The 27,977-nt window shown below is 31.5% G+C and overlaps 2 protein-coding genes and 1 pseudogene across 3 annotated transcripts; 1 reads left to right on the top strand and 2 right to left on the bottom strand.

Moving 5' to 3' along the window:
- The first annotated feature begins 849 nt into the window (after positions 1-849).
- LOC114176760 (probable pectinesterase 53) lies at positions 850-3,980 on the top strand. 2 transcript variants are annotated; one of them, XM_028061903.1, is made up of 5 exons: positions 850-1,427; positions 1,896-2,070; positions 2,160-2,366; positions 2,543-2,781; positions 3,668-3,980. In XM_028061903.1, the coding sequence occupies exons 1-5, from the start codon at positions 1,069-1,071 to the stop codon at positions 3,819-3,821; spliced, it is 1,134 nt and encodes a 377-aa protein (XP_027917704.1). In that variant the 5' UTR covers positions 850-1,068; the 3' UTR covers positions 3,822-3,980. The 2 variants fall into 2 exon arrangements, with proteins under 2 accessions (XP_027917704.1, XP_027917705.1); XM_028061904.1 differs by having other exon boundaries at positions 857-1,427; positions 2,546-2,781.
- A 3,319-nt stretch (positions 3,981-7,299) lies between these two features.
- LOC114177074 lies at positions 7,300-10,095 on the bottom strand (annotated as a pseudogene).
- Positions 10,096-22,221: 12,126 nt separating this feature from the next.
- Positions 22,222-24,050, bottom strand: LOC114178945 (protein DETOXIFICATION 51-like). Its single transcript, XM_028065100.1, has one exon. The coding sequence runs from the start codon at positions 23,872-23,874 to the stop codon at positions 22,402-22,404; it is 1,473 nt and encodes a 490-aa protein (XP_027920901.1). The 5' UTR covers positions 23,875-24,050; the 3' UTR covers positions 22,222-22,401.
- Positions 24,051-27,977: the final 3,927 nt, after the last annotated feature.

The following is a 27,977-nucleotide window of genomic DNA, read 5'->3' as shown; positions in this document are numbered from 1 at the left end:
TTTTCACAATAACAGTATCATTTTTTGATACATTTGTTTTCTTTCTTGGCATCTATTGCAGAACAAAATTACTGTTGTAAATCGATACGGTTTTTCCCCTTATATTCTCTAAATCTCTATACTATTTTATAACAACACTTTATTTGAAGTATACGCGCTTTCTCGTACACATTGTAAGTAGTGTTTGGGTAAGATTTGCTAATAGCGAACCATTTTTTTTAAAGAACAAAAGATGATCCAGCAAGAGAAGCCACTGAAGACAGTGGGATTATAAAAATGGCGTAAACTGAGAATCTTCCGAAAAGAAAACCAACAAAAATTTATAGTCCTCCAAAGCACAAAGTAGTGACTATTTATGGCTCATAGTGAGTTCTTTCACCTCATTGAAGCTATAACTTAAGGCCACAGCACTGCTTTGTGGCTTTATTTTTTACCAATTATTCCTTGGGAGAGAGCATGGTGCTTCTCTGATTCACCAACCTCAACCATTACAAGTTTCGAAATAAAAATTCTGAAGTAAAGAAGAAGCATTTTAATTATATATATATAGGAGGGTCCAACCACTGAACGGCGATGATTCAAGGTAGGTAGGTAGTATAAGCATGCAGCTCCACAAGAGTTAGCAGAGTAAAATATATTTTCCAAAATATGGTATTGTTTGGAGCACAATCTGAAACGACCCGTCATCTCTCAACAAGAATAATTTCACGATCACACACAAACAGAAAGAGAGGGGCTCACGGGCAGCACCAAACAAACAACAACAATTACAACAAAGTGAAAGTGGCCAAACATTAAAAAAAAAAAAAATGAAACAACATTTTTATAGGCAAAAAGTGCAACCTGTCCTGTGGTTTGGATTGCCCATCTCACCCTCTCTCTCATTAGATGTCAGTAGAAGCACCCGTGACCTATCTCTCTGTCATTGATTCTCTGATTCAGCTTCACTTTCCAGTGCCACCTATAAACAAGTACTATTAACTTGTATATAAACCGTGAAACACTTCTACTTCCCAACCACATTCCCCTCCTTACTATTCTTTTTCTCACATCACATTCTCTCTGAGAATGTCAATTTTTCATTCCCTTTTCTATGGTTTGGTAGTAGTTATCATTCTTCTACACAGTCCCAGTTCAACACAATGCCACACCAAGGGAATTAGACCCAGGCCTGGGAATGGTTTATCTACCAATATGACCAGAGTTCAATTTTCAGAAGAACAGTTCATGGAATGGGTGCGATTTGTGGGTGGCCTCAAACATTCTGTCTTTAAGACAGCAAAGAATAAGCTTTTTCCTTCTCACACTTTGCACGTTTCTAAGAAGCCGGGCAAAGGAGGTTTTTCGTCGATTCAAGCAGCCATTGATTCCCTTCCATTCATCAATGTAGTGAGAGTGGTAATTAAGGTCCATGCAGGGGTTTACACGTAAGTACTTGTATTATATTTCTACTTACTCCACTTCAATTCTGCCACATTCAACTCTTTTTGCCATGTGCTGTCTCTTTTTATCTTTGTTCATGTGAGACATGGGGTTCGCTGTTTGTCCTGTTCACGTTCAATAAAAATAATATTAATATTATTATTATTATTATTATTATTTGTTGTTTTTGTTTTTGTGCTATTTGGTACATAGGGAAGTGATAATAACTTGGGTGTCCTTTTCCTTTTCATTCAAATGCCCTGAGGATTGGTCTTTGACTACAGGAGACATTGCACCTAATGAACTGTCCTTTCTTTCAGACCTGAGACTTGTCCTGTTTTTATTTTATTCTTTCTTTCACAAATTGCAAGCTTTTTCTTCTATGTTCATTGCTGGACAAATTTTGATTCGCATTTGACCGAAAATCTCTTATTTGCCACTTTCTTTTTTTGTTAAATTTTGTAATCACACAGGGAGAAAGTTAACATTCCTCCTTTGAAATCCTTCATAACAATACAAGGAGCTGGAGCGGATAACACCATTGTTCAGTGGGGTGACACTGCTCAAAGCCAGCCATTGGGAACCTATGGTTCTGCAACTTTTGCAGTGAATTCACCATTTTTCGTAGCCAAGAATATCACATTCAAAGTAAGTAACAACCTCCATTCCTCTGCTTGAATACAAATCATGCTCTGTCTGTGTTTCTACAAGAAAAACGTTGTTGAATGGGATTTCAGAACACTACCCCGATTCCAGCACCAGGAGCAGTAGGAAAGCAAGCAGTGGCATTAAGAATTTCAGCAGACAATGCAATATTCCTAGGCTGCAAATTCCTGGGAGCACAGGACACACTCTATGATCATCTGGGTAGGCATTACTATAAGGATTGTTATATCGAAGGCTCTGTTGATTTCATCTTTGGAAACGCTCTCTCTCTCTTTGAGGTTAGATTTTCTCTCCAAAATTTCACAACCAAGGTTTTTCGATAAATTAATGAGAAATGGAATCTAAGTTGTTGCGTACGTACCTGTATGTCTTATTCATTCCATTTACGTTGTTTTGAAACGAAGCATGGTTTGGTTTGGTAAGATTTTTGAAAGCATGATTATTGACTTATTAGCAGGGGTGTCACGTGCATGCCATAGCACAAGTTACAGGGGCCCTAACAGCGCAAGGAAGGAGCAGCTTATTACAGGACACGGGATTCTCGTTCGTTCACTGTAAGGTCACGGGCTCAGGAGCACTTTACCTTGGAAGGGCTTGGGGTCCATTTTCTCGCGTTGTCTTTGCTTACACTTACATGGACAACATCATCATTCCCAAAGGATGGTATAACTGGGGTGACCCTAACCGTGAAATGTAAGTACTTTAAACATTTCCTTCATCACTCAACTTTTTCTGCTTCAACTCACTTTTCTTTAATGTTTTATAAAAACACATGCAAATTACCTCGAGAGAGTAAAAATAAAGTGTTTTTCTCAATGGGTATATAGGTTCAGCTGATTAGATTACAAGTTAAGAGTATTTTCACCAAAGGTATCTCTCTCGGTAACGGAAAGTGTAGTGTGTTGCCTAGAAAGATTATGTTCTGTGGTTCTGTTCTGAATACCTTTCGCAACAGTAGGGCCACAGAGTGTTTGTCGTTTTGCCTCAGAGAAGTTCGCACTAGACAAAGTCAGAAATAGCCCCAGAAATTCTCAATGTTTTTGTGCTAAGTGACAAGCAAACGCACTAAGTAAGCCTCTATGATCATGGTAACAACATACCAGAATAATGAATGAGTCCATTCTCTCATGCCAGAACAAGAGCATTGTTGGGTATGCCTAGTTAGAGTATTGTGCCACCAGGAACACAAGTGTGGTGGAAGTCTACGTGTTGGTTCATCAATCATGCCCCTTCCAATGCACAAAATGTTAGAAACATGACCTTTATGAAGAATAAGAAAATAGTAGCACTTTTATGAGAAAAATGGTAGGTAAACATAGGTAGAGTCCTAACCCGAAACCACATACAACGCAACTATATTTGCTTACATAGATAAGGCACTTCAGTGTGCATAAAGTCTGAAATGAGCGTGACACCTTAGCCACCTAATAAACTTTTTTGGCTATAGTTGAGTTGAGTGATATTTATGAATTGATCTATGTTTTGTTGTTATTTTGTATATATATTGGCATGGGCATGTGAGTGTGTTGTTAATTTGATTTTTGTCTGGTTTTGGTTTGGTTTGGTTTGGGTCCACTAGGACTGTGTTCTATGGACAGTACAAATGCACAGGAGCAGGAGCAAGCTACGCGGGGAGAGTATCATGGTCAAGGGAGCTCACTGATGAGGAAGCTAAGCCGTTTATTTCCCTTAGCTACATCGATGGCTCTGAATGGATCAATCTTTCTTTTTGATTCAATTTTATTTATCTCATTACAAAATTTTTATGTATAAATATATAAATTATTACACTATCACAGTATCTTTCACATTTCCCACTTTTTCCTGCTTCACATTTCTTCTATAACTTTCTTTTTAGTCAAAGTGGGTAGGGCCCCGGGGAATTCTCGTTACTTCCATCCCTCTTATTTTTCTCGTGTATACATGTTTCAGAATAATATCATTTTTTTTTTAAGAAAAACATGTCATAAAATTTAGTTATGCTTTTATTCTTGTACCTATAGGCTATATTTGCCAAAACTAAAATCAACATAACATGTATATGAATTTTAAAATATTTTAAAAAGAAGAAACATGCTCTTTCTAAAAGATGAGAAAAATATTTTACATGTTCTATTTTGGTCTTTCGTGCTATGGTGCAAGAAAATAACAAGAATAAAGTAATATTCAAAACTTGACTTTAATATATTTTTAGCTCCTTTAATTTTAAAGTATTTTTAATTCCGAAATTAATATTTTAATCACTTCATTTAATCTCCATATTATAATGATGATTTTTTTTGCTCTCCTTAAAATTAAAAGTAATTTTTAATCACAAGTTACTGTAATTTAGTCTCAAAATATAACTTAAATCAAATTTCATTAGTGAAAAAAAAAAACAAAGGAGGATGATGATAAGAAAGAACCACATTTTTGTGGTAGTTTAAGAAAGATAAAAACTATTATAAGAAAAAATGTTTACTATTTTAAATAAACAGTACAAAAGTTTTAGAAAGATAAAAATACAAAACTCTAGATACTATAAAATACTATTTAAATAACATATTACAATATATACAATTTTGTATATATACATACATATATATATATATATATATATATATATATATATATATATATATATATATATATATATATATAAGTATTCTACTAGTTGTTTGTGTTTACAAATTTGTTAACGATGTGAACTTCGAAAACTAAAATGAATTTATCTTCAAGTTAGAAAACTACTTTTTAAAAAATTAATTATAAGAAAAAATACGATACAATTTAATAAAAAAATATAATTTGAGGAAATAAAAAAAATTATCAAAAACAAAATTCAAATTCAAATAATTTTTTTTAATTATTGATATGAATTTCTTTAATATTGTTATTAATATGAAATTCCTGCTAACATGTCTTCTTCTTTCTTTTCTAATACTTAAATCCACTTTGATCAATGTAATTTCAAAAAATCAATTCTACATTCTATAGAAAATTAATTGTATATTTAGTCTTCATTTTTTTAAAATTTAAATGATTTTTATCCATTATGTATTAATAGGTGATAATTCTATCAATTACTTATATGAATTTCTTATATTAATAGTAAAATTTAGTAAAGACTTGTAATTTTAAGAGATGCATTGAGAATTATAATTGATAATTAGATGATATATCAACGAAAGACCAAAATTTATTAATTTTACAAAATTTATATGATTAAATGTGTAACTAATTTTTATACAGGTCAAAGTTACATATTCGTGAAACTAGTAGAGTAGTAATTTTTTAAATATTAAAATACTTTTGTACTTCTGATATTTGTACTGCCCAAAACAAGTTATACAATAAAGGAAATCATATTGGTATTGTTTTAGTTGCGATTAGAAACCCTAAATTGTGTTAATTCATACAACACCCACAAACCCAACATTTTAACTTGATGAGTATAAATCTTTTCTACAAAATGATTGATTAATACGTTTGGATGTTTTAAATTTGAACAGATCCAATAATGATTTTTACTAATAAGATAAGATAAATAATATAATAAAGTAATTTTATTTTATCATTACTCTAGACAACTTACTAAATAAAATACAAGAATTATTTTATCACACCTTATCATATCTTATCATACAGTGGCCAATATAACATTTTTTTGATTTGTTTGGTCCTTTTAACGAGAGCATGTTCTAGTATTATGGGCTTAGGACAGTAGAGATATAGCCCGTTTATGTTGAGGCCCATAAAAAGACAAAAACCTTAAAACACAACACAAACCCCTATTATTAGACATGTATCTTCTAAAAAATTTACCATGACATCTAATAAAAAAATATTATTAGTAATATAATTTTGAAAGTAATTTCTAAAAGTTAACAAAATTACTACTTATAGTATTCTGTGATTAGATGATAGTTCAAAAGTGACTACTTGACCTACTTTGTATGATATCTAAATATTATACATATATTTTATTTTTCACTTATATTATATATTTTTCATATATACATATTTTAAAATTAAAGCATTCATCAAAACATTTCTGATGTCCATAATTATTTGGATAGAAAGCATTTAATTTCCTCCCTTAAATGTTATACTTTACAGATTTAATACTCATATTTAATATTACTTGTTTCTAATTATAATATATAAAATTTAAGACATGTACTATAACTGAGAAATCTCAACAATTAATATTTCTTTAACTAAAGCCTACAAGCGCTCAATGTTCATACAATTATAAACCTGCACTTAAATACTTCATTTAGCAAGTGTAACTAGAAACTAAATAACTTCCTCTGGACTCAAATGTAGGAAAAATAATAATCCTTTTAATGAATGTAAATCTAACTAAATTTTAAACAATTCAATGTTATTATTTGAAAAATATCTTTTAATGTTTAGAATGGAACATTATTTCTAATAAATATAGATAAGGTAATTTAAAAATGTTTTTTAATTTTATAAAATCAAGAATGCTAAATAAATAAAGCATAAACAAATTTATGTTATTATTGTTAATTAGTAATTAAAAATTAGATAATTTTACTTATAACTGAGGTAGTAAGAAGGGTGAAATTTTTGGGATTATCGAAGCAACATGCATCAACATAAGAGACAATAAAAAACAAAAATCACCACTTACCTTACAGTTCAAAATTCAAAAGAATTAGGGAAAGATTTGAAGAAACGACATAAAAAAGGTCAGATTATAGTACTGTGATTGTGATGAATCAGAATTCAGAAAGAAGAGATAATCAAAAACCTGCATTCCCTGACATTTCTCACACTCCATAAACTAAATACAATTTTCAATCATTAACTGTTAATTATAGTTACCATTTGAATAATTGAATTGTTTGAACTCTCTGCACTCATTAAATAACTGCATATTCTGCAGTTTAACACGGTCTTCTCACAGGTCATGACTTCTTCAGGTTATTTATAAATCTTTGTATTTTTTCGTGAAATAAATTATTTTAGTAAACAATTATTTTCTCCTAAAACCTTAACAAGCATGCAATCTTGAACTAAGTGTCTTGATGTTTTATACTCCATTCAAACTTTAGAACAGTCTTGTTGTTTTAACACCATTCTTTCAGATCCTTAAATTAAGGCTTTATTTTGCCTAAATATTAACAAATTTAACAAACTGTACAGAGAAATAGAATAAATGCATAGTATCAGTAAAAAAAAAAAAAAAAAAAAACTGAACTGTGAGGAAGAAAACTAATTGCTGTATCATTTGATTATGATGAGGATAATTCCATGACCAAATTACAAGGGGGAACTTCTCTTTGTTCTCCTATTTTGTCTTGTCTCCCCTGTTCTCTATTCACTGTATGTTCTCAAATTGTCAATCATGGGGGTGCAGAAACACACAGCTACTACTAACAACATGAAAAGACAAAAGAAAATTGACTATCACAAGTTTCACCAATCACAACCTCCTCTGCCTGAAAATTGACTACCAAATTCTGTGGATTTCTGAAGCTTACTCATCACAGCATTCTTAAAATTAATTGCTTCCTGAATCTGTGAGCAAGACCTTTGCATTCTAGCCCCGCTTAAAATACTTCTGGACTCCATCATCTCATTCAGGGTAAGTCTCTTCTTTGAACCAGGATCTGGACGCTGCTTCGGAGCACTATGAACCTCAATTTCGCCTTGAAAGACTGAGTGCTGGCCATGTAGTTTGGAAAATCCTGGTACTCCCCATACAACATGTTTTCATTGCAAACACTTTTAGGTGTCATAGGGGCAACAACAAGAGAGCCACAACTACAAGAGTTGGTGGTGAAGCGTGGGGTGCTTTGTGCTGTTGAAAATCTGCACTCTTCTCCTGTTAAGCCCCACTCTGAGTCCAGAAAAGTCCTGTGGTTTGGTATGGCTAAATGAGTGAATGGGAGAGAAGAAGAAAGTGTTTGAAACGATGGATCATCGCCAAAATCTGACATTGATGTGTTGCTCCTGCGAGACCTTGACTTTGGCCTGCCAGTGTCCACTTCCACTATTTTGGGACTCCCATCAACACTGTTGTTGTTGTTTGCATTATTCATTGTGGCATCGAAGGAAGATGATAACCTTCTGCTGTGGATGGGAGCTATGTACTCACTCTTTATGTCTTCAAATCTCTCCTGCAAAAACAGTGTGACAACAATCACTATAAGTTTATCACAATTCATGATAGTGGACAGGAATCTAAGATCTATTAATTTCCTACAAAACTACCATGGATTTTCGCGCTTGTGTTTGAAACCTGTGTGCTTCATTCTTTGTGGTCATGAGTCCGCGAGATTTCTTAGATCTCACAGTGGCTTGAGCTCTAATTAGAGCCTGCATGCTGAGCAGGGTTGCTGCCGCTTGCTTCCGCACCAAGTACCCTCTCACCAGTGCTTGTAACTTCACCAATCCTTTTAAAGCTCTCAATGCTTTCCTTGCCTGGGTAGAAAAATCAAAGAATTGCAAGATCAAAGTATTTCTCTTTATGACTTCTAAGAATGATATGTAATAGAATCCAACTAGTGTTTTAGGATGTAATGTAATAGACTTACCAAGTATCCTCTAAACACAGTTTGAATCTTGACAACAGCCAACTTTTCTTGTCCACCACCAAACACGGTGTCTCTGCCATTGTCATGGCTGGTTAACCTAACCACTGCCACAGCAGCCTGAGCCGCAGCCACCGCCGCATTAGCCGCCGCTGCAGTGGCTACTGCAACTGCAATGGCATGCTTGTTCTGCTCCTTCTCAGTTTCTGAGTAGAAGGATTGTAGCCAAGCAGCTTCAGCAGGTGAAATATTGGGAGGAATGGTGGAAGGATTATGACATAAACCTCTGGAATCTCTGTCTGAGTGACACCATTTGGTCCCAGGATTTGAATTTTCTTTGCGCTCTTTCTCTGTCTTTATCCCAAACAACCCCTTCAACCACCTAATGGTTCTCTCCATTGGCTGCCTCAGGGAAATGCTTCTGGGGCCTTTGAATAATAGTGCTAGTGGGAAACCTACCTAAAAAAACAAACACAGACACAGTTTTTCAAGACACAATAAATAAAACACCTCGTCAAAATCTGCATTACATGACAAAAACGTCTCTGAACATGGTGAGCAAAACCAAAGAACATTAAAATACTGGAATATAAAATATAAAGAGAGTTCAATTGAGGTGTTGGTGTTCACATTACATTCAAAGAGGAAAAAACTACAACATAGTAGACAAAGAAACCATGTTGGTGGTATAAAACAGAAGGAGTGAGGTAACCACCTTGGTAGAATCAAATTCTTGAAAGGCAAAAGCAGTTCACAAGTGGGAAAAGGAGAAGGGAAAAACTGTGCAGTGATCCAATGAAAAGAAAAAGATGGGAAAGGCTGAGAGAAGAGAACAGGGCCATAGTGAAATCTCTATCTTCATCTGTCCCCTGCTACCTTGTGGAGGGACGTATCCTCGAAAAGAAAGATACCTCAGTGTCCCAAAACATCTGACACACTCGTGTCTCGTGAAGGCATTCCCTAAACTGTACCACAAATCAACTCTCTCTGTGCTCTGCAACTGTTTTACCCTTTGCTCCTTAGTTTAACTCCTAGCTAATCGATGAACCACTCTCATTCATTCTATTTTCTCAGCTCTCTCTTCACCTTTCAGCTCCCAAAACCAGATAGCTGTGTAAAAAGAAACAATGCATGTTCCTTCTCTGCATGTAGCCCTGATGAAGCTCTCCCAATAAAAACATAGCTCTTACTTCAATTAAAGTTCCTCTTTTTTCTCTCCCAACACCTACCTATGCTGTTCTCTGCAACCCATTTTTCTCTTTCATCGTTTCGTTTTACTCTTCCCTCAATTATTTTGTGTACCAATTCGAATTCCCCTTTGTTTTTACTGTCGTTTTTCTGCAACTTAGAAATCATTCCACATGGTCCTCTCACTACTCACTATTATCCATGTTATTGTTTGAAAGCATCTGGGATGATCCACTGTTAAGTATGATTAATGGTGAAAAACTTGATTATGTTTACCAAGTTATTATAGAAACCTTTTGGGTATTCAAAACATCAAAGACAAACTTAGCTGTACTAGGCTTTCAGTACTTTGCTGACGGGAACGATCCAGATGAAAACAAAATTTGGCTGAACACGTCGCTGTTTACGATTATTGTGCCATTTTGTAATTTAGTGAACATATCAAACAGTACTCCAGTAATTCAGGGATAAAGAACATGTAAGGGTAAAATTTTATGTCTAATAATTACTTACCACACAACTTCTCTGTATCAATAATCCATGCATTCTGTGTATGCATTTTTTCTTAAATACCAAAGGTAAGTTTCAGTTAATTTAGACTAAAAAAATTACATCAAAGGCACATACACCTAAACTTTAAAAACGATACTTTTTTTTGAATAAAATAACTTGTATTTGAAAGTTTTCAGTTCTATTCAAAGTTCTGAACTCTGCGTTATTCACTATGGTAAAGCAGGGGAGAACCCACACCATTCAAAAAGAGATCCACTATGTGGTCATGAAATTCAGAAATTGGAACATTTTCGGAAATCTTACTCACATGCACCTTTGACTATATCATTCCGAATCTTGTTATGTCAGGATAACACTGTTCATACATATTTTTAGTTCAAGTTTATGATTTTTTTTTCTTCATAGTTTTAAAACTTGTTTATATAACTTAATTTTGTGTTTGGATGGAGATTTTAACTATACTCAGAAATTAAAATTTTTGTATTTGAATTGCTTGCAATTAAATCCCTTTCATTTACTAAATAACTTATTTGGATAAATAAATAAAAATATCTTACATTTCAATTTTTTGTTTGAAAAAAACAATTAAATTTCTTATGAGATAAAATTTGGGTCATCGGGTCGCTGACCCATTTATGTCATCGGGCCAGCCTGGTCTGTCTGGGTCGTTGGGCCAGCTTGTCACATCTTGGTCGTCGGCCTGTCCGGACGGTGTGGGTTGTAGGACTTGATAGACCTGTTTGAGTTGTCAAGCCCGCCCGACCTGTATGTGTCATCAGGTCACCCAGTCCATTTGGGTCATCAGGCCCGCTCGACCCGTTTGAGTTGTTGGGCTTGCTCGTCCCGTTTGTGTCGTCAGGTCGGTCTGATTCGTTTAGATCATATAGCCAACCCAGCCTGTCATGTTTGTCGGGTCTCTTTGGGATTGAGTAAAAAGTATGAGGTTTAGTGAGAAGAATTTCAAATTCTATCTTTTTTTAGGGTATTTGAATTTCTTCTAATTTAGTTAATTGAAATACTTCAAAAAAATACATGTATTTTAAATGCTTTTTAATTTCTCTATCCAAAAAAAAATAAAGGTGATATATGTTTTTAGTCTTTAATTGTGATGTGAGATTGAAATTTATCTTTATACAAAATTTTAATATATTCTGGGTTCTAAACCTTAAAAATGAATTGATATATTTTTGTTAACCCATTTAGGTTATTTTTTTTTTTACATATTAAACATGTTTCGTATTAGCATTTTAGTTGTTTATATTATTTAATATGTTTTCGGTTTAATGTCAACTAATAAATGCATTTGATACGTTAAAAAAATAATGTAATTGAATTAAAATGATTATATCTATTTATTTTTAATGATTGAGAACCAAAATGTATCAAAGTTTCACACATTAGCAAATTCTAATTTTATTTCAAAGTTTAAGGATTACAAACACATTTAATCGAAAAAATGAATATCATATATTCTAAATGATGATAAAAATACTTAGATTAAGATATTTAATCTTAACAAATTGAGTAAGGTTTGTAAGTTTAATTAGGTTGTAAACATGAACTATCCTAACTTAAGAAACTAAAATCACTTGTTATCAGTGGTGTTTTTATTAATCAAGTGTTAATTTTTGGTGAGATATACATAATATGAGTAAGTCTTCGTAGAAGGCACTAAGTGATATATTATACTATACATTGAAAATGTGTTTAAAATCCAACATCTTATCAACAACATATCATCAGGAGTGTTATTAATGATTTGTGCATCTTGCCAATAATGTGTTAACGTAAGTTGTATACTTATTTCTGAATGTCTGATATGTGATATATTTTATGCGTATAATGTATTTAAATTATAGATATAATATAAGTTTGTGTATTAGTGAATATATATGAATGGTCCACTCTAACAATATTTCTTTGAAAACAAATATAGAAAACAGTGATACATTATTATGACATTTAAAACTTTAGATGGATTGTTCCCATTATGAATAGGATGTTCTGGTCACAAGTTGTCATAAATGAAGCAAGCAGAAACCTTATATAGTTATAAATTGATTGACAGAATATGAGAGAATATTTTGAAGCAGATATTTGTGAGAAAGTGTGGTTGATGTGTTGTTGAAGTTCATCATAGCATAGGAGTGTTCGGAGTGGCACATTTCCAATATAGATAAAGTTGGTATGGTAAGAGACATTACATGGCATCACAGTACAAGACTCCCATCCTATATATGAGAATTGATGACATTCTGTATTTCCAATTTCGACATTAGAAAGGTACATGTAACACTCTCATGGCAATATCAATTAGGACCATTTTTTCTTTGTTTAGAAATCACTTAACATTATTCCATCAAATTACCTTTTTCCTCCCTACACCTATCATTATGTCACCTCTCATCCAATAGCTCAAATTTCATGGCTATTCTCAATTCCTTCTTATAATGTCATCACAGCATGATTGGACATACATGATTAATCCCATGATCATTTAATATTTGTGATCTTTAACACTAACTTTTTAAAATAGATTCACTAATTAAAAAAAAACGTATGTTATGTTGATTTTTCGGTGCATGTTGTGCTTGAGACGTAACTACAATAGACATAATTTTTTTATGTAAATTTATGTTTGTTGAAGGTATAATAGACTTAAATTTATGTTTGTTGATATTTATGTATATTGAAGAGATAATACACATAAATTTTGGAGTTTCTTTTTAAAAATTATTCGGATCATTTTATAGAGACGCCAAAACCTAAAAACATGATTTTTATTTCAAGTCCATATCTCTCTCTAGGCCATCTCATCCAAGTCATTGAGTTCGTCAAACACTTCGTCTTTCTTCACAACTTCAAAGTTATAGTCATTGTTATCACTTTCCAAACTTCACTCGTTGGAGATCCTCAACTCAGTCCTCACATCCTCTCTTTGTCACCTCCTATTGTTCTTGTTTCCGAAAACATCGTCATTGTTGCTCGAAATCGTAAAACTCTCACATTCAAGATAAATAAGGAAGTTATTTATGCATAACTATGACCGAGTTCTCCCAAAAATAGTCACACGCATAGACTAGCGAAAATTATAGTAAACTAACCTCAACACAGAAAAATAATTGAAGGAAAAGATATTTTTCAATGAATCGCACATGAGAATGGTAAAAAACATGACTTTTGGTCATCGATGAAAGCCCTAACTCACAAAAAAGTATAATCGATGTTGAGAGAGAGCTTCATGCAAGGAGAAAAACGAGGAAGAAAAAAATGCTCCAAATTTTTTTAAACCAATCTACTTTTAACCTATAAATAACAAACATAAATTAGAGTTTTTATATTTTACCGAAAACAAATTTAATATTATTGAGTGCGTATATAAATTCAAGAAAAATTGTATTAGTTATTATTTACAAGTTTATGTATCCCATAAACTTATTTTAAAACTTTTTTAGAAGATAAAAGTCTAACTTTACTAGATTAGGTAAGAAAACTAAAATGTTTAGCTCGTAAAACACTTAAATTTTAGCATCTCAAATTAATGTATATTCAACACCAAACTTACAATATCTACCTTGGGAGATTTGAGTTTTCCAAAGAAAAAATGTTTGCTATTTTAAATAAACAGTACAAAACTTATAGAAAGTATTATTTTAATTTTTCAAAAATCCTAAATACAAAAAGTTTTAGAAAGATAAAAATACAAAACTCTAGATATTAAAATACTATTTAAATAACATATTACAATATATACAATTATATATATATATATATATATATATATATATGGATATAGATATTGTTACAAATTCTTCATATTTAGATAATATATATGTCCTTTAATAAGATATTTTTTTTTTTTTTATAACTTGGATGTAACCTGACATCTTTCATAAATAAACATTGTATTAAGCTTTCTATCAAAGAGTAAACTTTCATTTATTCCAGATCCTTTTGATATACTATTCTTATAATTTCATAAATTTGGAAATTTTTAATTACAAATTTATATTAATTTTTCGTCAACTAATATTTTAATCTATTGCATAGTTTGTTCCTCAAATTAGAAAACCTATTTCTTTTAAGACGTTCTTAAATACGTTTGTTTATTCAATATCACAACCGTAAATTAACTACAACATAATTTCAATTATTAAATGTGGTAATCTATTTTAAACATTACATATCTTAATTATTTATTTTTTATTGTCTAACTAAAATATAAATTTTAAAAATACAACAATAAAAAATTGCTAAAAATATACTTTTTTCTGATAGAACAGGATTTTTTGGTGAAATTTTTATTTTGTCTTCTGGTAACATTTTTATTTCGTGTAATGCCAATTCGGATTTATCTTATTCCACAACTTTCATTGAATAGCCTATCTGAAAGACTCAAATAAAGAAAGTGAAAATAATAATAATGAACATGGCCAAGTAAAAAAAGTTTAAAAAAAGTATATCTTGTTTTTTTTTTTTTTCTCACAGACATGCAAAAAACATGTGCAAGACTTTTAATAATTACAACCTAATTAATTATGTCATACAAACACAATCAATTGTATTTCTTCAAATGTAAAAAAAGTATAAATGTAACACTTGTATAATGGATTATGTTTATGAATACTCATCCTTATTTTAGAGTTTATATTTTATTTTACTTTTTATTATAATACACAAAAATTATTATACTAAATAAAAATATTAATATTAAATTTAAAAAATTTAAAAAATAATTTCATCTCCATTTCTTTATCTACAATATTTATTTTCATTTTATTTCTTACTTATATATTTCTCTTTTCTTTTTTAATTATTTAATATTACTATAATTCCTTTACATTAACTGATTTTATATTTAGTTTAGGTATTTTAAATTTAATTGTATTTTTTTTACTCTAACCATGTTTCTTCTATTATATTTTGTTGGTGTTCTAAGCTTGCTTCAAGCGTATTTTGGTATGGAATTGGGCTTTGTTAAGCCCAAACAAAAGCCTGCCCATTTCTTTGCGTAGAGTGATTTTGGGGAAGTCCAACCCTTTGCGTCGTTCCTCTACAAACGAATTGGGAAGCAAATAAAACTTATCACATGTTCATGAAAAAAAAGAAGGAAAATCTTCTTTTAATTAATTAAGAACAAAGCCAAAAAAAAATCTGTATATAAAACATTGAATGAGGTAAAAAAAAACAACATTAACAGGGAGACAAATTATTTATATTGAAAAAATTGGCTAGATTTAGGGTTTATTGATTACATTGAAGCATAATGATGAATGAGTTCCAAGTTCTAATATATATTTTTAATATCAGAGTTACTTAATACATTTTTTAGTTTTTCACGTAATTATATGAGATTTAGCGTGTGATTGTATTGACATCTTCAAAACAAATAATTATTTGTTGTCTTACAACTCTATACTTTTTCTAGAAAATTTCTGTATAAGATTAATAATCTTAAATGAATCAAAATTTCATATGCTCAAAATAAATAAATGATTTAATACGAGAATAGACAGGTGTGAAAAATCAAATTTGATTGGTTTGATTTATTGGATTTGTAAATACAAATGTGATATTTGATTTAATTGGTTTTGATTGACTTTCATTATTTCACACTAAATAGTATGATGTTTCAATCATAAATGTATTTATGGTGGGTCTTACTTACTCAAATTATTTATTTTAATTCAACATAAAATTTGATTGACTTGATGTTAGGTTTATAAAGGATTTCACTTAAGAGATACAATACTAATGAGATATGAGCCTAACTACATAAGAGATTGATATTACTATCAACCCAAAAATCTTAAGACAATGGATTCATGGGTTTATGATGGAAGGAGGAGGTTTGAGGCAACCAGGTGAAGGCTTAACTAGTAAATATTATTTTCTTATATACAAAAATTATTGAGGAAAAAATAAAATTTGATTAATATGTATGAAAGTTGCATTGATGAGTGTATAATTAATATGGAGAAGAATAGTTGAGAAAATGTGTGGCCCCAGAAAGTGTAGACCTTAAAGGTGGAAGAGAATGATGGGTGGGGAAGAGAACCCTATCTTGTTATAGCCATGTGTGGAGCATAAGGGTAACCCTTGTGACTTGTGAGAGGTTAGGGAAACATGTCAAACCAACTTCACAAATAAAACCCAACATTTGCTTGTGCAAATCATGGAAAACTACCCATTTTTTTTTTTATAGAGAAAAATAATTATTTATTAGAAATAGTTTTGTTTAAAGGTGGGATCATCATAAATGTCAAATATTCTTCTTTCAATATATGCACACTTACATGTCTAACTTTCCAACTTAAAAAAGTAGTCAATATGAAATGATATCATATTTAAATAACTTTTTCTATACTATAGAAGGAACCCTCCATATATTATTAATATGATATAAATTTTACTTCATTAAGATAAAAATAGGTTTAATTAAATGATACATTTGATTATTTTTAATTTAGTTCTTATGAAAAAGTTTTAGTGTGTATCGAATATTTAATTTTTTTATTTTATTTTTCAATTAAATTTATGCTGGTTATTCTTTTAGTAATTAAGATACGTGGTTGTTTCTTAGTTATTTTAGTTGATAATTTCCTTACCTAATTAAAAAAATTAAATAGCCGATTATAATAAAAACTTAACTTAAATCAGGAACCAAAACTTAATTAATTAAATTTATGAAAAAATATATATCAAGGTTGGTGAAAGAAAAGAATATAACGATTTTAAATTATATCAATACACACACATACATAATACTATATTCAGAAATAACGACTTTAAATATGTAATTTGTTAAAGAAGATATACATATGCATATACGTATATTATATTATAGAAAATAAATTAAAATTACATATATTAATAATAAGTTTAATGTGCATGCAGAAAATTGCATTTGCAAAAAAAAAAAAATCAATAACGACTTTTTTTCTCAGACCATAAATTGACAGCTCTATTTAATAATAAAATAGTAAAACAAAATTATTTAATTGAAACATTAATAAAAAAAATTTGTAAAGATTTGACACAATAAAAAATAGTGAAGATATCATAAGCATATCATGTTACGTTAGCAAGAATTTATTTCCCAAGTTAAGTCATGGTGACAATGTTAAAATTTTAAAAGTGAAAAATAGAGCACGAAAGACAATATAAGAATCTGATATTATGCAACCAAGTGTAATTGGTTATAGTATCACTTTAAACAATATCAAATTCTCATAGTTATGAATGAAACTGACATGACCACAATATGAGGCATCGAGAAATACATGTAACATGTAATTGTTATTTACAGTACCAGCAAAAATGCAAAACAAACTGTTCCTCCAAATGTGTAAGTGGTGGTCTTACTTGGAAAAGAAATCTAGTGCAATAAAAGTCATGCAAAGTCCAATCTCTATGCACTGTCCAGTGCATGGATAAAGGGGCAAAATAGTAATTGGATTAATGATCAAGTTTCTATGCAAGTAATTCGATCTTTTCTTATGATTTGCATTACACATACATTAGTGTAATTAAAATGCATGTCATTATAAGTAAAAAGTTTATGAATAAAAATAAATTTCTCGTTTGACATGATCAGTTAGATCATTTTAAATCTATTATGATGTAAAAAATAGTTAAAAGTCTTATGTGGACGACACTCATTTAAGAGTCAATAATTTCTTGAGTCCAATTATTTTTCATGTAGTACATGATCACAAATAAAAATTGATAATAAGATCATTACCGAAAAAAATTAGAAATAAGCCAATCTCCTTTTTAAAACAAATATAGGATGATATTTGTACTCAAATAGACTTATGATGTGGATTATTTAAGTATTTCATGGTTTTAATTGATGTGTCAAGTAGATGGCCGCATGTTTGTTTCTTATCAACTCACAATTGTTATAGGAGCATTAATGTATCTAATTATACTCGACCTGCTATTATATTTGTTAACTTTCTTAAGTAAGATATAAATCTTCATGTACAAGAAGACATTGAATTGAAATAAATAATATACTTTGTTACCTTAAGAATACTACGAATATGGACTTATTTTATCCAAATGATTTAAAATCATATCTAATGGATTATGCAAATGCAGGTTTTTTATCAGATCCTCCCAATGGTCGATCACAAATGAGATATTTGTTCACATGTAGTGGCATAACAATTTCATGACGGTCTGTGAAAAAACCATAATAACTACATCATCAAATCGTGCAAAAATTTTAGCATTACATGAGACAAATCGTGAATATGTTTTGTTAAGGTCTATAATTCAACATGAGCGACAAACTTGTGGTCTATCATCAAGAAAAGTGAAATCAACAATCATACATGAAGACAATAGTACATATATTTCTCAATTGAAAGAATGATATATTAAAGATTTATTTACAAAGTCTTTGTCAAGGAGAACTTTTGAGCAATTAATACACAAGAGTGGACTTCGTCATCTTGATGATGTACGTTTACATGAGAGGGAGAAAAAAATATGATGAATATTATATATTGAAAAATAAAGAGTGTTGTAATCTTTTTCATTCAGTAGGTTTTTATCCCAAAGGAATTTTTCAAGGTTTAACCAGGCACATTAATGTATGTCCATTGACTTACTAATAGTTATTCATGATTGATTTTTATTAGTGTTATTTAAATTGTTTGTATTAACTATTATGATCCTTCAGTTGTATTTTTTGAGTTGTCTTTTGTAACTATAACAAAAACTTTTCCTCTTGGTAATGATACTCAGAAAAACATAAAATATTTGATTCTCATTCTCTTTTCTTTCTTTTATTCTTTTCCCATTGTTACCTAGGAGGAACAAAATGTAAGATAAGATGAAACTTTAATTTTTAAGATATTAATTAACATAATTAAGTTCAAGTTGATCAATGAATATTTTAAATTACTTAAATAATATCAAGTACTAGCTTAAAATTGAAAAATGAAAGTAAACCAATTGAATAAAATGTAAAAAAAATAAAGAATAGTTTGTATAAACCTGCTACAATATTAGGTTACGATGAATTTGACTTTGTGATAAAAATGGAAGAAATTACAAGATGAGTGGTCAGTTGAAATGTATTCAATAACAAAAACTAAATACTAACGACTAATATGTGTGATTAAAAATATAAAATACGGGTTTTTTCTATAATATTATTTATTAAAATTATATTCTTTTAGTGGATTATCTACTAATTTTATAAAGGTTTTGACTATAGTTTGGTAACTTAAAAATAAAATTATTAGATTGAGCCTTGGATATAAATTTTAGCAACGACCATGCAATAAGTCCAATAGTCACAAAGCTATAATATTCCTGGTCAGCCCTGAACAAATCCTCTGTCATCTCCAATTATGTCATCTAAATTTTTTTTTTATATGTACTGTCCACCGTTCGATTAAATTGAAAAGAAAAACGAATTAAGTGAGGTCACATAGATATAACCTACGTAGTCAATTACATACTTTGCTTCCATAACTAAAAAAATTATACGACTTTGTGACAAAGTCAAACACAACGCTAGCTTTAATATAAGAGATTTATATTTGATTTAAAGGGCGTGATTAGTTTAATCAATTCAAATTAAAAATTTATTAATTTTTCCAAGTAAAATGGTTTATTAACAAATAACTTTTTCAAAACAAATCTACATTATATTGAGAAGATTTACGTCTGCTTCAAATTTTCACAATACCATTTTTGATAACATCCTTTTTACTTAATCAGAGCGATATCCTTAAAGGTATCCTGTTAATTTCAAAATTACTTATTTACTTTTTTAAAAGTTACTAATTTATTATAAATGCTATATGGACCTCAAAGTTCGTATAGTTCAGAGTTTCAGAAGATAAGCTGATTTTACTTAATAAAAAGTATTTTATTTCATCTTTTTATGTTTTCTACGATAAATATTTATATAACAAAAAACTAAATAATACTCCAGTAAGAAAAGAATTGTATTAATCTTCAAGAGTCTAATCTCAAGTTAGGCGAGAAATACATAAATATTCAAATTCAATTGTTCTGTCTCGTTGAGCAAGTGATGGAATTCTGGATAAAATGGTCCTGACAAATAATTTTGAAACCTTCTCTAATTTTTCATTTTTCTACAATGACTCAAGAAAAAAAAATTCTGAACTAAATAAAACATATAATACTTATGAAGTTTCCAAAAAATAAACACAAAATACATAACATAAAGACAAATAAAAAAGATTAATAAACTTAAATACTAATTATTTATCGGCTTGAATTTGAGTTATGTGAGAGAAAAAAAAAATTCTAACATATATACCTTAATCATCTACTTATCATGACGACTTATATGTATTGTGTCATGATAAAATAACATGAAAGTCGTAAACCATATGTATAGCTTACATATTTCATTTATATAATTAATATATAACACGAACGACTTCTATTTTTTTTTTCTTTCTTTAAAAGAAATAGTCTGTACAATCCAAGCAGGTACGACTTACTAAAACTTAAAAAATGAAATTTTGTTCTAAATAGATTAGGCATCTTATATATATGGTTTCACATGTGATGATGAATTCTCATTTTAGTGTATGTAAAAAAAATCAAATATATTGGTGAATAAGTAAAGAGGAATTATATTAGTAAAATATATGAAATATAAAAGAAAAATAAAATAAAAAAGTAGAAAAAAAGGCATTTTATAGGAAGTTAAAAGATATTTAAGTGGAGTTTGAAAAAAGAAAATTGAAGGACTAAGATTCTGTGACATATGCTAGGCTCGTGCACGCTCTGCAGACCAACCTAATGCAGACAACACTAACACTGCAACAAATACGACCCTCTTTTGTTTCTCTTCTCTCCTCTCCTCTTTTTTATGGTTTATACGGACCAGCACACTCCTTTTCACCATCTACTCTTTTCTTTTTGACGCACATCTTGTTTCTATTATTTAATATGACAATTTTGTTTTATTTACTTTAATTCCTTAATTATCTAATTTAATATTTTCAGTAATCATTACTAGTAACTGATCTTCATTAATAATTTTTTTCAATCATCAAAATTAATAATAATTTTAATGTCTAATTTTCATACAAATATGTTCTTTTCACGTTAGTGTTTACAAGAGTTTAAAAACCTTAAAATCACACCTTAAATTCTTACTATCGTTTTAAACATGAAATAACCACTTAATTTATTATCTATAGAATCTATTCTTACGAAGGATAATTAAGGAGTGATCGAAAATATTTTGTTAGGAATCTAAGTATGAGTCTAAATTCTACATTAATAAAAAATAAAAAAGAATAGAATATTATATAAAAATAAAGATTTATAAACTCATTGTCTTAAGGTGTTGGATTGAGAATAGCATTAATATTTTTTGAAGTTGGACTCAGATGTTTTATCTCTCCTGTTTTTAACATGGTTTAATACAATTTATTTAGATGATAAACGTTGGAGCTAAACAAAAGTCAGGAACATAATAGTCTAAGAACAATGATAGTATGATTTTTAGTATGGAATATTAATTTGAGTGGGAATATGGGTCATAATCGGTGGCAGTGGCGGAGAGATAAAGGCGAAAGTTAACAGAAGGCAGCTCCTCACACACCACACACAGTACAGTACCATGCAAACATGCCTTTCTCTTCACTCGTTTCCTGAAATGCACCCACCCAGGTGTCGCTTCTTTATCAAACTCCCAAGGACCACGGATCCACACCCTTTCACAATGACTTACGCATTTCACACCCAAAATATTATCAAAATGCATATTAAGCAACATCATTTCTTTAGTCTCATTAATTTTAGGAGATAGACCAATTTTTTCCTGTAACTAAAATAATAAGAATATAAATGAGAAATTTTGTTCCGGAATAAAATAGAATGTCGAAAAAGACAGAATAATTTCCTTTATGTTATCCTCTGTGTGTATGTATCCAGTTCCCATATGGGTGGGAAAAAAGAGGCAAAAAAAAATTGCACTTATAATTCACTTTCTTTCATCATAGTGAAATTACAAAATAAAACCCATCATCAACACGGGGTGTTGCTTTTCATCAAACAATCAAGCCAAGGGCGTCACAGTAACAACGCTGGTCAACGTTTGCTTCTGCTCATCCATCGTTCCATCATCGTGCCACATCAGCAACCGGGCCCGATGGGCTTCCACATCCCAATCTGTGGTCCCTATCACATACAACATAAGTCCCGCGCAACACACCTGGGCCGATAGTAGGCCCAGCCAGAGCCCGCAGAACCCAACGTCTAACCAGAACCCAAGCCCAACCGCCACAGGCATTCCGACCAAATAGAATGCGCTGAGGTTGATATTTGCCGCGGTGTTGGGTCGCGCCGTCCCTCTTACCACGCCACAACCCACCGTTTGTGGACAGTTGCCGAGTTCACAAATTCCAAGGATCGGAAGTGCCATGGATGTGATCCTTATAATATTTTCGTCATTGGTGAACATTCTTCCCCATGACTCTCTCATTCCAATGGCAAAAAGCATGGCCGAGAAACCTATAATCACGGCCAGAAAAACAGATACCACGGTGGAAAGCTTCGCCCGATAAGGCTGATTTGCGCCCAGTTCATTTCCGATGCGAGTGGAAACGGCAAAACTCAAAGAAGAGGGAAAAACGTAAATAAAGGAAGTAGTTTGAATGAGTATACCCATGGAAGCAACAGTTGATGTGGGGTTAACCAAAAGCCCACACAAAACTATCATGATCTCGTACCACCACCACTCCAGGCAAACGGAGACGCAGCTCGGCGCGGCCAGCCGGAGCAGCGGCTTCCACCCGGCTAGACAGTCCCGGGTTGGCGCGGCGCAGCGGAGGTCTGTGAGGCACACGTGCGTGGCGAGGAAGAGGAGGATGGAGAGGCCGGAGGCAGCGGAAGCTGCGGCGACGCCGGCGAGGCCAAGGCGGAGTCGCGTGACGAGAAGGTAGTTGAAGGGGAGGTGAAGGAGGGTTCCGGCCAGGGACGCTAACGTGACCGGGTGGGTGACTCCCTGCGCACGAAGGTAAATGCGGATTGGGTGGAGGAAGGAGTGGGTGAGGAGGTCGGGGAGGGAAAAGATGAGGTAGGTGTGTGCCATGCGGGTGATGTTAGGGTCCTGGTGCAAGGGTAGAAGGATGTTTGAGATGTTGAGCCAGAGGAGCGATATTGGGATGGAGCAGAGTAGCAGAAACATTACGCAGCGGTGGAGGGTCAACGACAAGACGTTCATGCGTTTTGCGCCGAATGCTTGCGAGCATAGCGGTTCCATCCCAAGTGCTAGACCCGACAGAACCGAATAACCTGTGATGTTGGCAAAGGCCATTCCTAAGGACCCCGCCGCCAGTTCGAGGTCTCCTAGGTGTCCCAGGAACAGCATCGATACCATGGAACGCGCGTAGAATATGAGTGCCGTGAACGCTATGGGAAACGCTAGCTCCATCAGCGCTTTCACTTCTCTCCTTATTCCCCAACACTGTTTCTCTTTTTCCGCTGCCTCCATCATCGCGTAATCCCCTCCCTCTGCTTTTGATCCCATCCCAATGGACTCTACCAACTTACACTTCACACTTACCACTCCTCACTCTGTTATGTGTGGGATGACCCAAACAAACACTCCCACCCACAGAGTTAGTGAGAGTGTGTGAACAGATAGATAGATAGATACACGAAACTAATAATTACACGGTTTGAATGACAACTTCTGCAAGCTCACCCTTGTATAAATAGAGATTTCAAGTCTTTTACCTCTTAAAATATCTACATCTCTTCCTTTATTATAATTATTAAATAAGAAAGAAAAAAAAAAAAACGAGGGTTGATGTCAAGTTACATGCTTGTGCAACAGTCATTCATGACTCACCTCTCTCGTTTCTTCTTATAACCTAAAATCTTACAATCTTTCTATACTTTTCCGATCTCTTTGGTAAAAAATGTATATTTATGTTACGTGTACTCAGGTTTAGTGCCATATAAGAATTGTACAGATGAAAGTCAGTGTATTCTGCGAGGAACAATTTCCAACAACGGAATAGCTATTTGGTGTTGTGAAATTGTGATTACGCTGGTTTCTTGGCCTTCTTAGGTAACTGAGATCTCAAATTACAAAAACTTCTAATTGATTACTTCCAGCTTCAGGTGCAATGCAATTACTTCAATTTAATCCGAGAATTCTTGTAAAAGCATCAAAGCACTGCATTACTGACAAAGGTGTCATTCATCATTAAAGCATAATGCATGTACGGCTTACATATTGGTCTAGCAAAAAGCCTTTGACTTTGCAATTGCTCCACTAATTATATTGTTAATGTATCTATCACAGCTAAGAAATGTTCTTGACTTTCATTATTAATTTCAATTGCTAGCTAACAATAATCAAAGTATTTTCTCCAAACTCAATTATAAGAAAAAGATACAAACAAATTTTAATTACTTTTCTTCTTATTGATTAATATTTATTTCTTTTAATTAAAACATTTTCTTAACATGAAAATGATAATTGTACGTATATTTTAATTTTAATTCAGACAGTAAAAAAAACATGTTTATAAAGAGTAAAAAGCGTATGGCCAAACATTGATTAGTGTTGGACCAGTAAGAGCTTTCTCAAATGACAAACATACCACAAAAGTAGTCAGCTCTCTACTGTTATAAGGTTTTCATATTAAATTATATCTCAGTTGTTTCAAATTTTATTCAATGTTTTTATGTTTATAATAAGGCGTATAATATTTACCTATTTATTTTTAAAAACTGGCAGTGGTAATTAAATAAATTATCTATCTCCCTCGCAATTAGTCCACTCTTAATCAAAGTTGTTTAACATATATCTGTTTGAAATTAATTATGAGGAAGCGTGGTTCTGTGTTTAATCATGATGCTAAGAAGTTTGATTTTGAGGTCATCAACTATAGAAGTTTGATGTTAGTTCAGAATAAGAAGGCAAGGGTGGAAAGATTAGGTAGTGTTTAGTCGGTAATAAGATATTAGTTGACTATTTGGTGAATTGTATCTGTTTATCGATTTGATAAAGGAAAGGGCCACACGTGGAGTTTGAGAGCAAGACTTTGTTTTTCATGGCATCTGCAAGTGAAGCAGCTGAAACGGGGTTTGAATGGAGAAGTTAATATTATGGTGTGGCATTCATATAAAAGAAAGGTCGATGAAAGAAGAAAGAAGGAAATGATGGATGAGAGTATAAGAATAGTGTGTGAGTGATAATGGATCACATGGGTGCGTGCGAAATTGGCGGAGGCTGCACAGCACTCAGCTCCCATTTTCACAAACAGATGGTTGGAGGGAAACATCCCTCATAACAATAGGCCACACAGTACTGGTTAGCATTTACTACTTTCTACTTTGTAGCATTCTCTTTCTATCTATCTCTGTCTTGTTGAGTTGTTGGTATTAAGTGTTGTTGTCCCATCCAAATGTGCATGTTTTGCCTCTGTCGTCCCTTGTTATGTACAAGAGAAGAGAATTGAGGAGAATAAGGTGGTAAAAAATTGTGTTATGATGTTGAAGAGATTATAATACGCAGTCCCCACCATCCCCATCTGACAGCTCTCAGAGTCTCACATTTGGGAGGCAGTGGCACCACTTACCACTTCTTCTTTTTGTTTTCTGTCATTGGGGGAAGCAACCTACATAATGCAGTGTTGTTGTGTTGTGCTTCATTACTTGGTTGTCTCAGACCATAGGTCACATAAAGCCACGTAAAATATTTAACATCTTCTGCTTCCCAATTCGAACATAGTTGCATGTTTCTTTCTTTTGCATCACATGATGTCAACCCACACCTTTGCTTTCACATATTCACTCCCAGAATGCCTACATAGTAAAACTATCCCTCTCTTACAAACCCTCCAATTCTCACCACTTTCACCTGCAAAATCTACATATACCTCACAACAGTATTATGATTAAACGTCTCAAAACTATGTTATCATTTTTATCTCGTTAATATTCACTCACCTCCTTTTACTTAATAACAGTTTTATCCACTTCATGTGTTATATATATTTATATATATACTCACACAGATAAATGACAATAACTATTACATTCAAATCTTTTATAAAGAATTAATCTGTATGTTTTGTATTGAAAACGTGGATTTCTTTATTGCGTTTTCCACTGCACCTGTTTTACACATTCTCTTTGTAACTGATATTTGAAACACTGATATCTCACATGGTGAATAGGTAAAATGTAAATGCACTTTAATCGATCACTAACTTTGGTGGGAGACAAGAAAATTTACTGAAGACGTATAAAGAAAGAAGGAAATATAGTGGTTTGTTCAAATAAATAATTTAATAAATGTTTTTGTATAAATAAAATAATTAGTATTTTTGGTATGAAGTGCATGTTGACTGTTTCATTCGTGCAAGTATATTCCTCATAAATTATTTTAAATTATTAAAGCTGTTTGAAAATTATAAATGTAAATTTTTATTTCAAAAATTACTTTTATACTCGTAACTTTTTCAGACCTTAATTTTAGAATCACCTTTCTGATATTTTTGACTCGTATGCTATGCATTCTTTTTTTTTTCTGTTCTTTTTACTTCCCTTTCTCTCTTGGCATACGCACTTTTAAAACACAATTTCTTTCCGAAAACAATGTATTCATTTTATTATTGGTTAACATCAAAATATTGATAATTTTAAAAATTTGCTCATTTATTTATAGGTTTTAATTTATCCATTTATTATTTATGATTTTGGTCTTTTACAGTTTCAATTATGTATTTTGATTCACCCGTTAAATTGATATTTGATCTCTAGTATGAATGTTAGTATTACATATACACATTTAGGTGGGCACATTTATGATAGTACTTTAGTATCACTTCAAATTTCTCATTAGATATTGGATGTATAGGGATATTAAACAAAGTTACTTAATTTTCTAAAATAAAAAAATGCTTAAGTAATGATTAGTGCTAAATGTCTAAAATTAATAACCTCGAGCTCTTAAAATTTGTAATTTTTTAATCTAGTTAGTTCATTTGTTAGTTTTTGTAATTGAATTCACATAAGTATTTTTTTTTTTATGTTTCTATCATTTTTCGTGTTAATTAACTGTGAATTAACTTTTTCCTTTACTCATGGAAATAAACACCACCATGACATAAAAAAATTAAATCGTGTAAAACATATACAATTTAATTGAGTAAAAGAATTATGATTTTCTTGAGTTTGATTTTACAATTGTACATGAATCAAGTGTGTGTGTGTGGTGGTAGGGGGAGGGAGGGGAATCACGAATCAAATTGTTAAAAGCCATTGTTCATGTTCGAGGTTTCATTCATCCAATAATTAAATATTGTTCCTTCTATTTTAGTTATTGTGTAAATCAAGGAGAAAGATATTTTCGTACAAGTAACATAACATTTGCATGTATGAATATACTTGGCTATTTTAGGTAGCTTTATCTGTATTAGATCATTTACATTTTGATATTACCATGTCCTTTTGTTATTTAAAAAAAAAAAAGTGATTATCCAAATTTCGATGTGATACACGAATAAGTATTATAATTTTCCTTTAGAAAAATATGCACTGAAGTTGATATTATAAATTAGTTATTTGTACTATATATAAATGTACACAATCATTAATGTTTCTGTAATTGTT

Source organism: Vigna unguiculata, chromosome 3 (assembly GCF_004118075.2).
Source record: "Vigna unguiculata cultivar IT97K-499-35 chromosome 3, ASM411807v1, whole genome shotgun sequence".
NCBI classification, from domain to species: Eukaryota; Viridiplantae; Streptophyta; class Magnoliopsida; order Fabales; family Fabaceae; genus Vigna; species Vigna unguiculata.
This window is presented reverse-complemented; position numbering and strand designations above follow the sequence as displayed.

Coding starts and splice junctions, on each gene's coding strand:
- LOC114176760 (XM_028061903.1), top strand. CDS start 1,069: ATGTCAATTTTTCATTCCCTTTTCTATGGTTTGGTAGTAGTTATCATT. Junction 2,071..2,159: donor CCAAGAATATCACATTCAAA/GTAAGTAACAAC, acceptor ATGGGATTTCAG/AACACTACCCCGATTCCAGC. Junction 2,367..2,542: donor ACGCTCTCTCTCTCTTTGAG/GTTAGATTTTCT, acceptor TTGACTTATTAG/CAGGGGTGTCACGTGCATGC.
- LOC114178945 (XM_028065100.1), bottom strand. CDS start 23,874: ATGGGATCAAAAGCAGAGGGAGGGGATTACGCGATGATGGAGGCAGCG.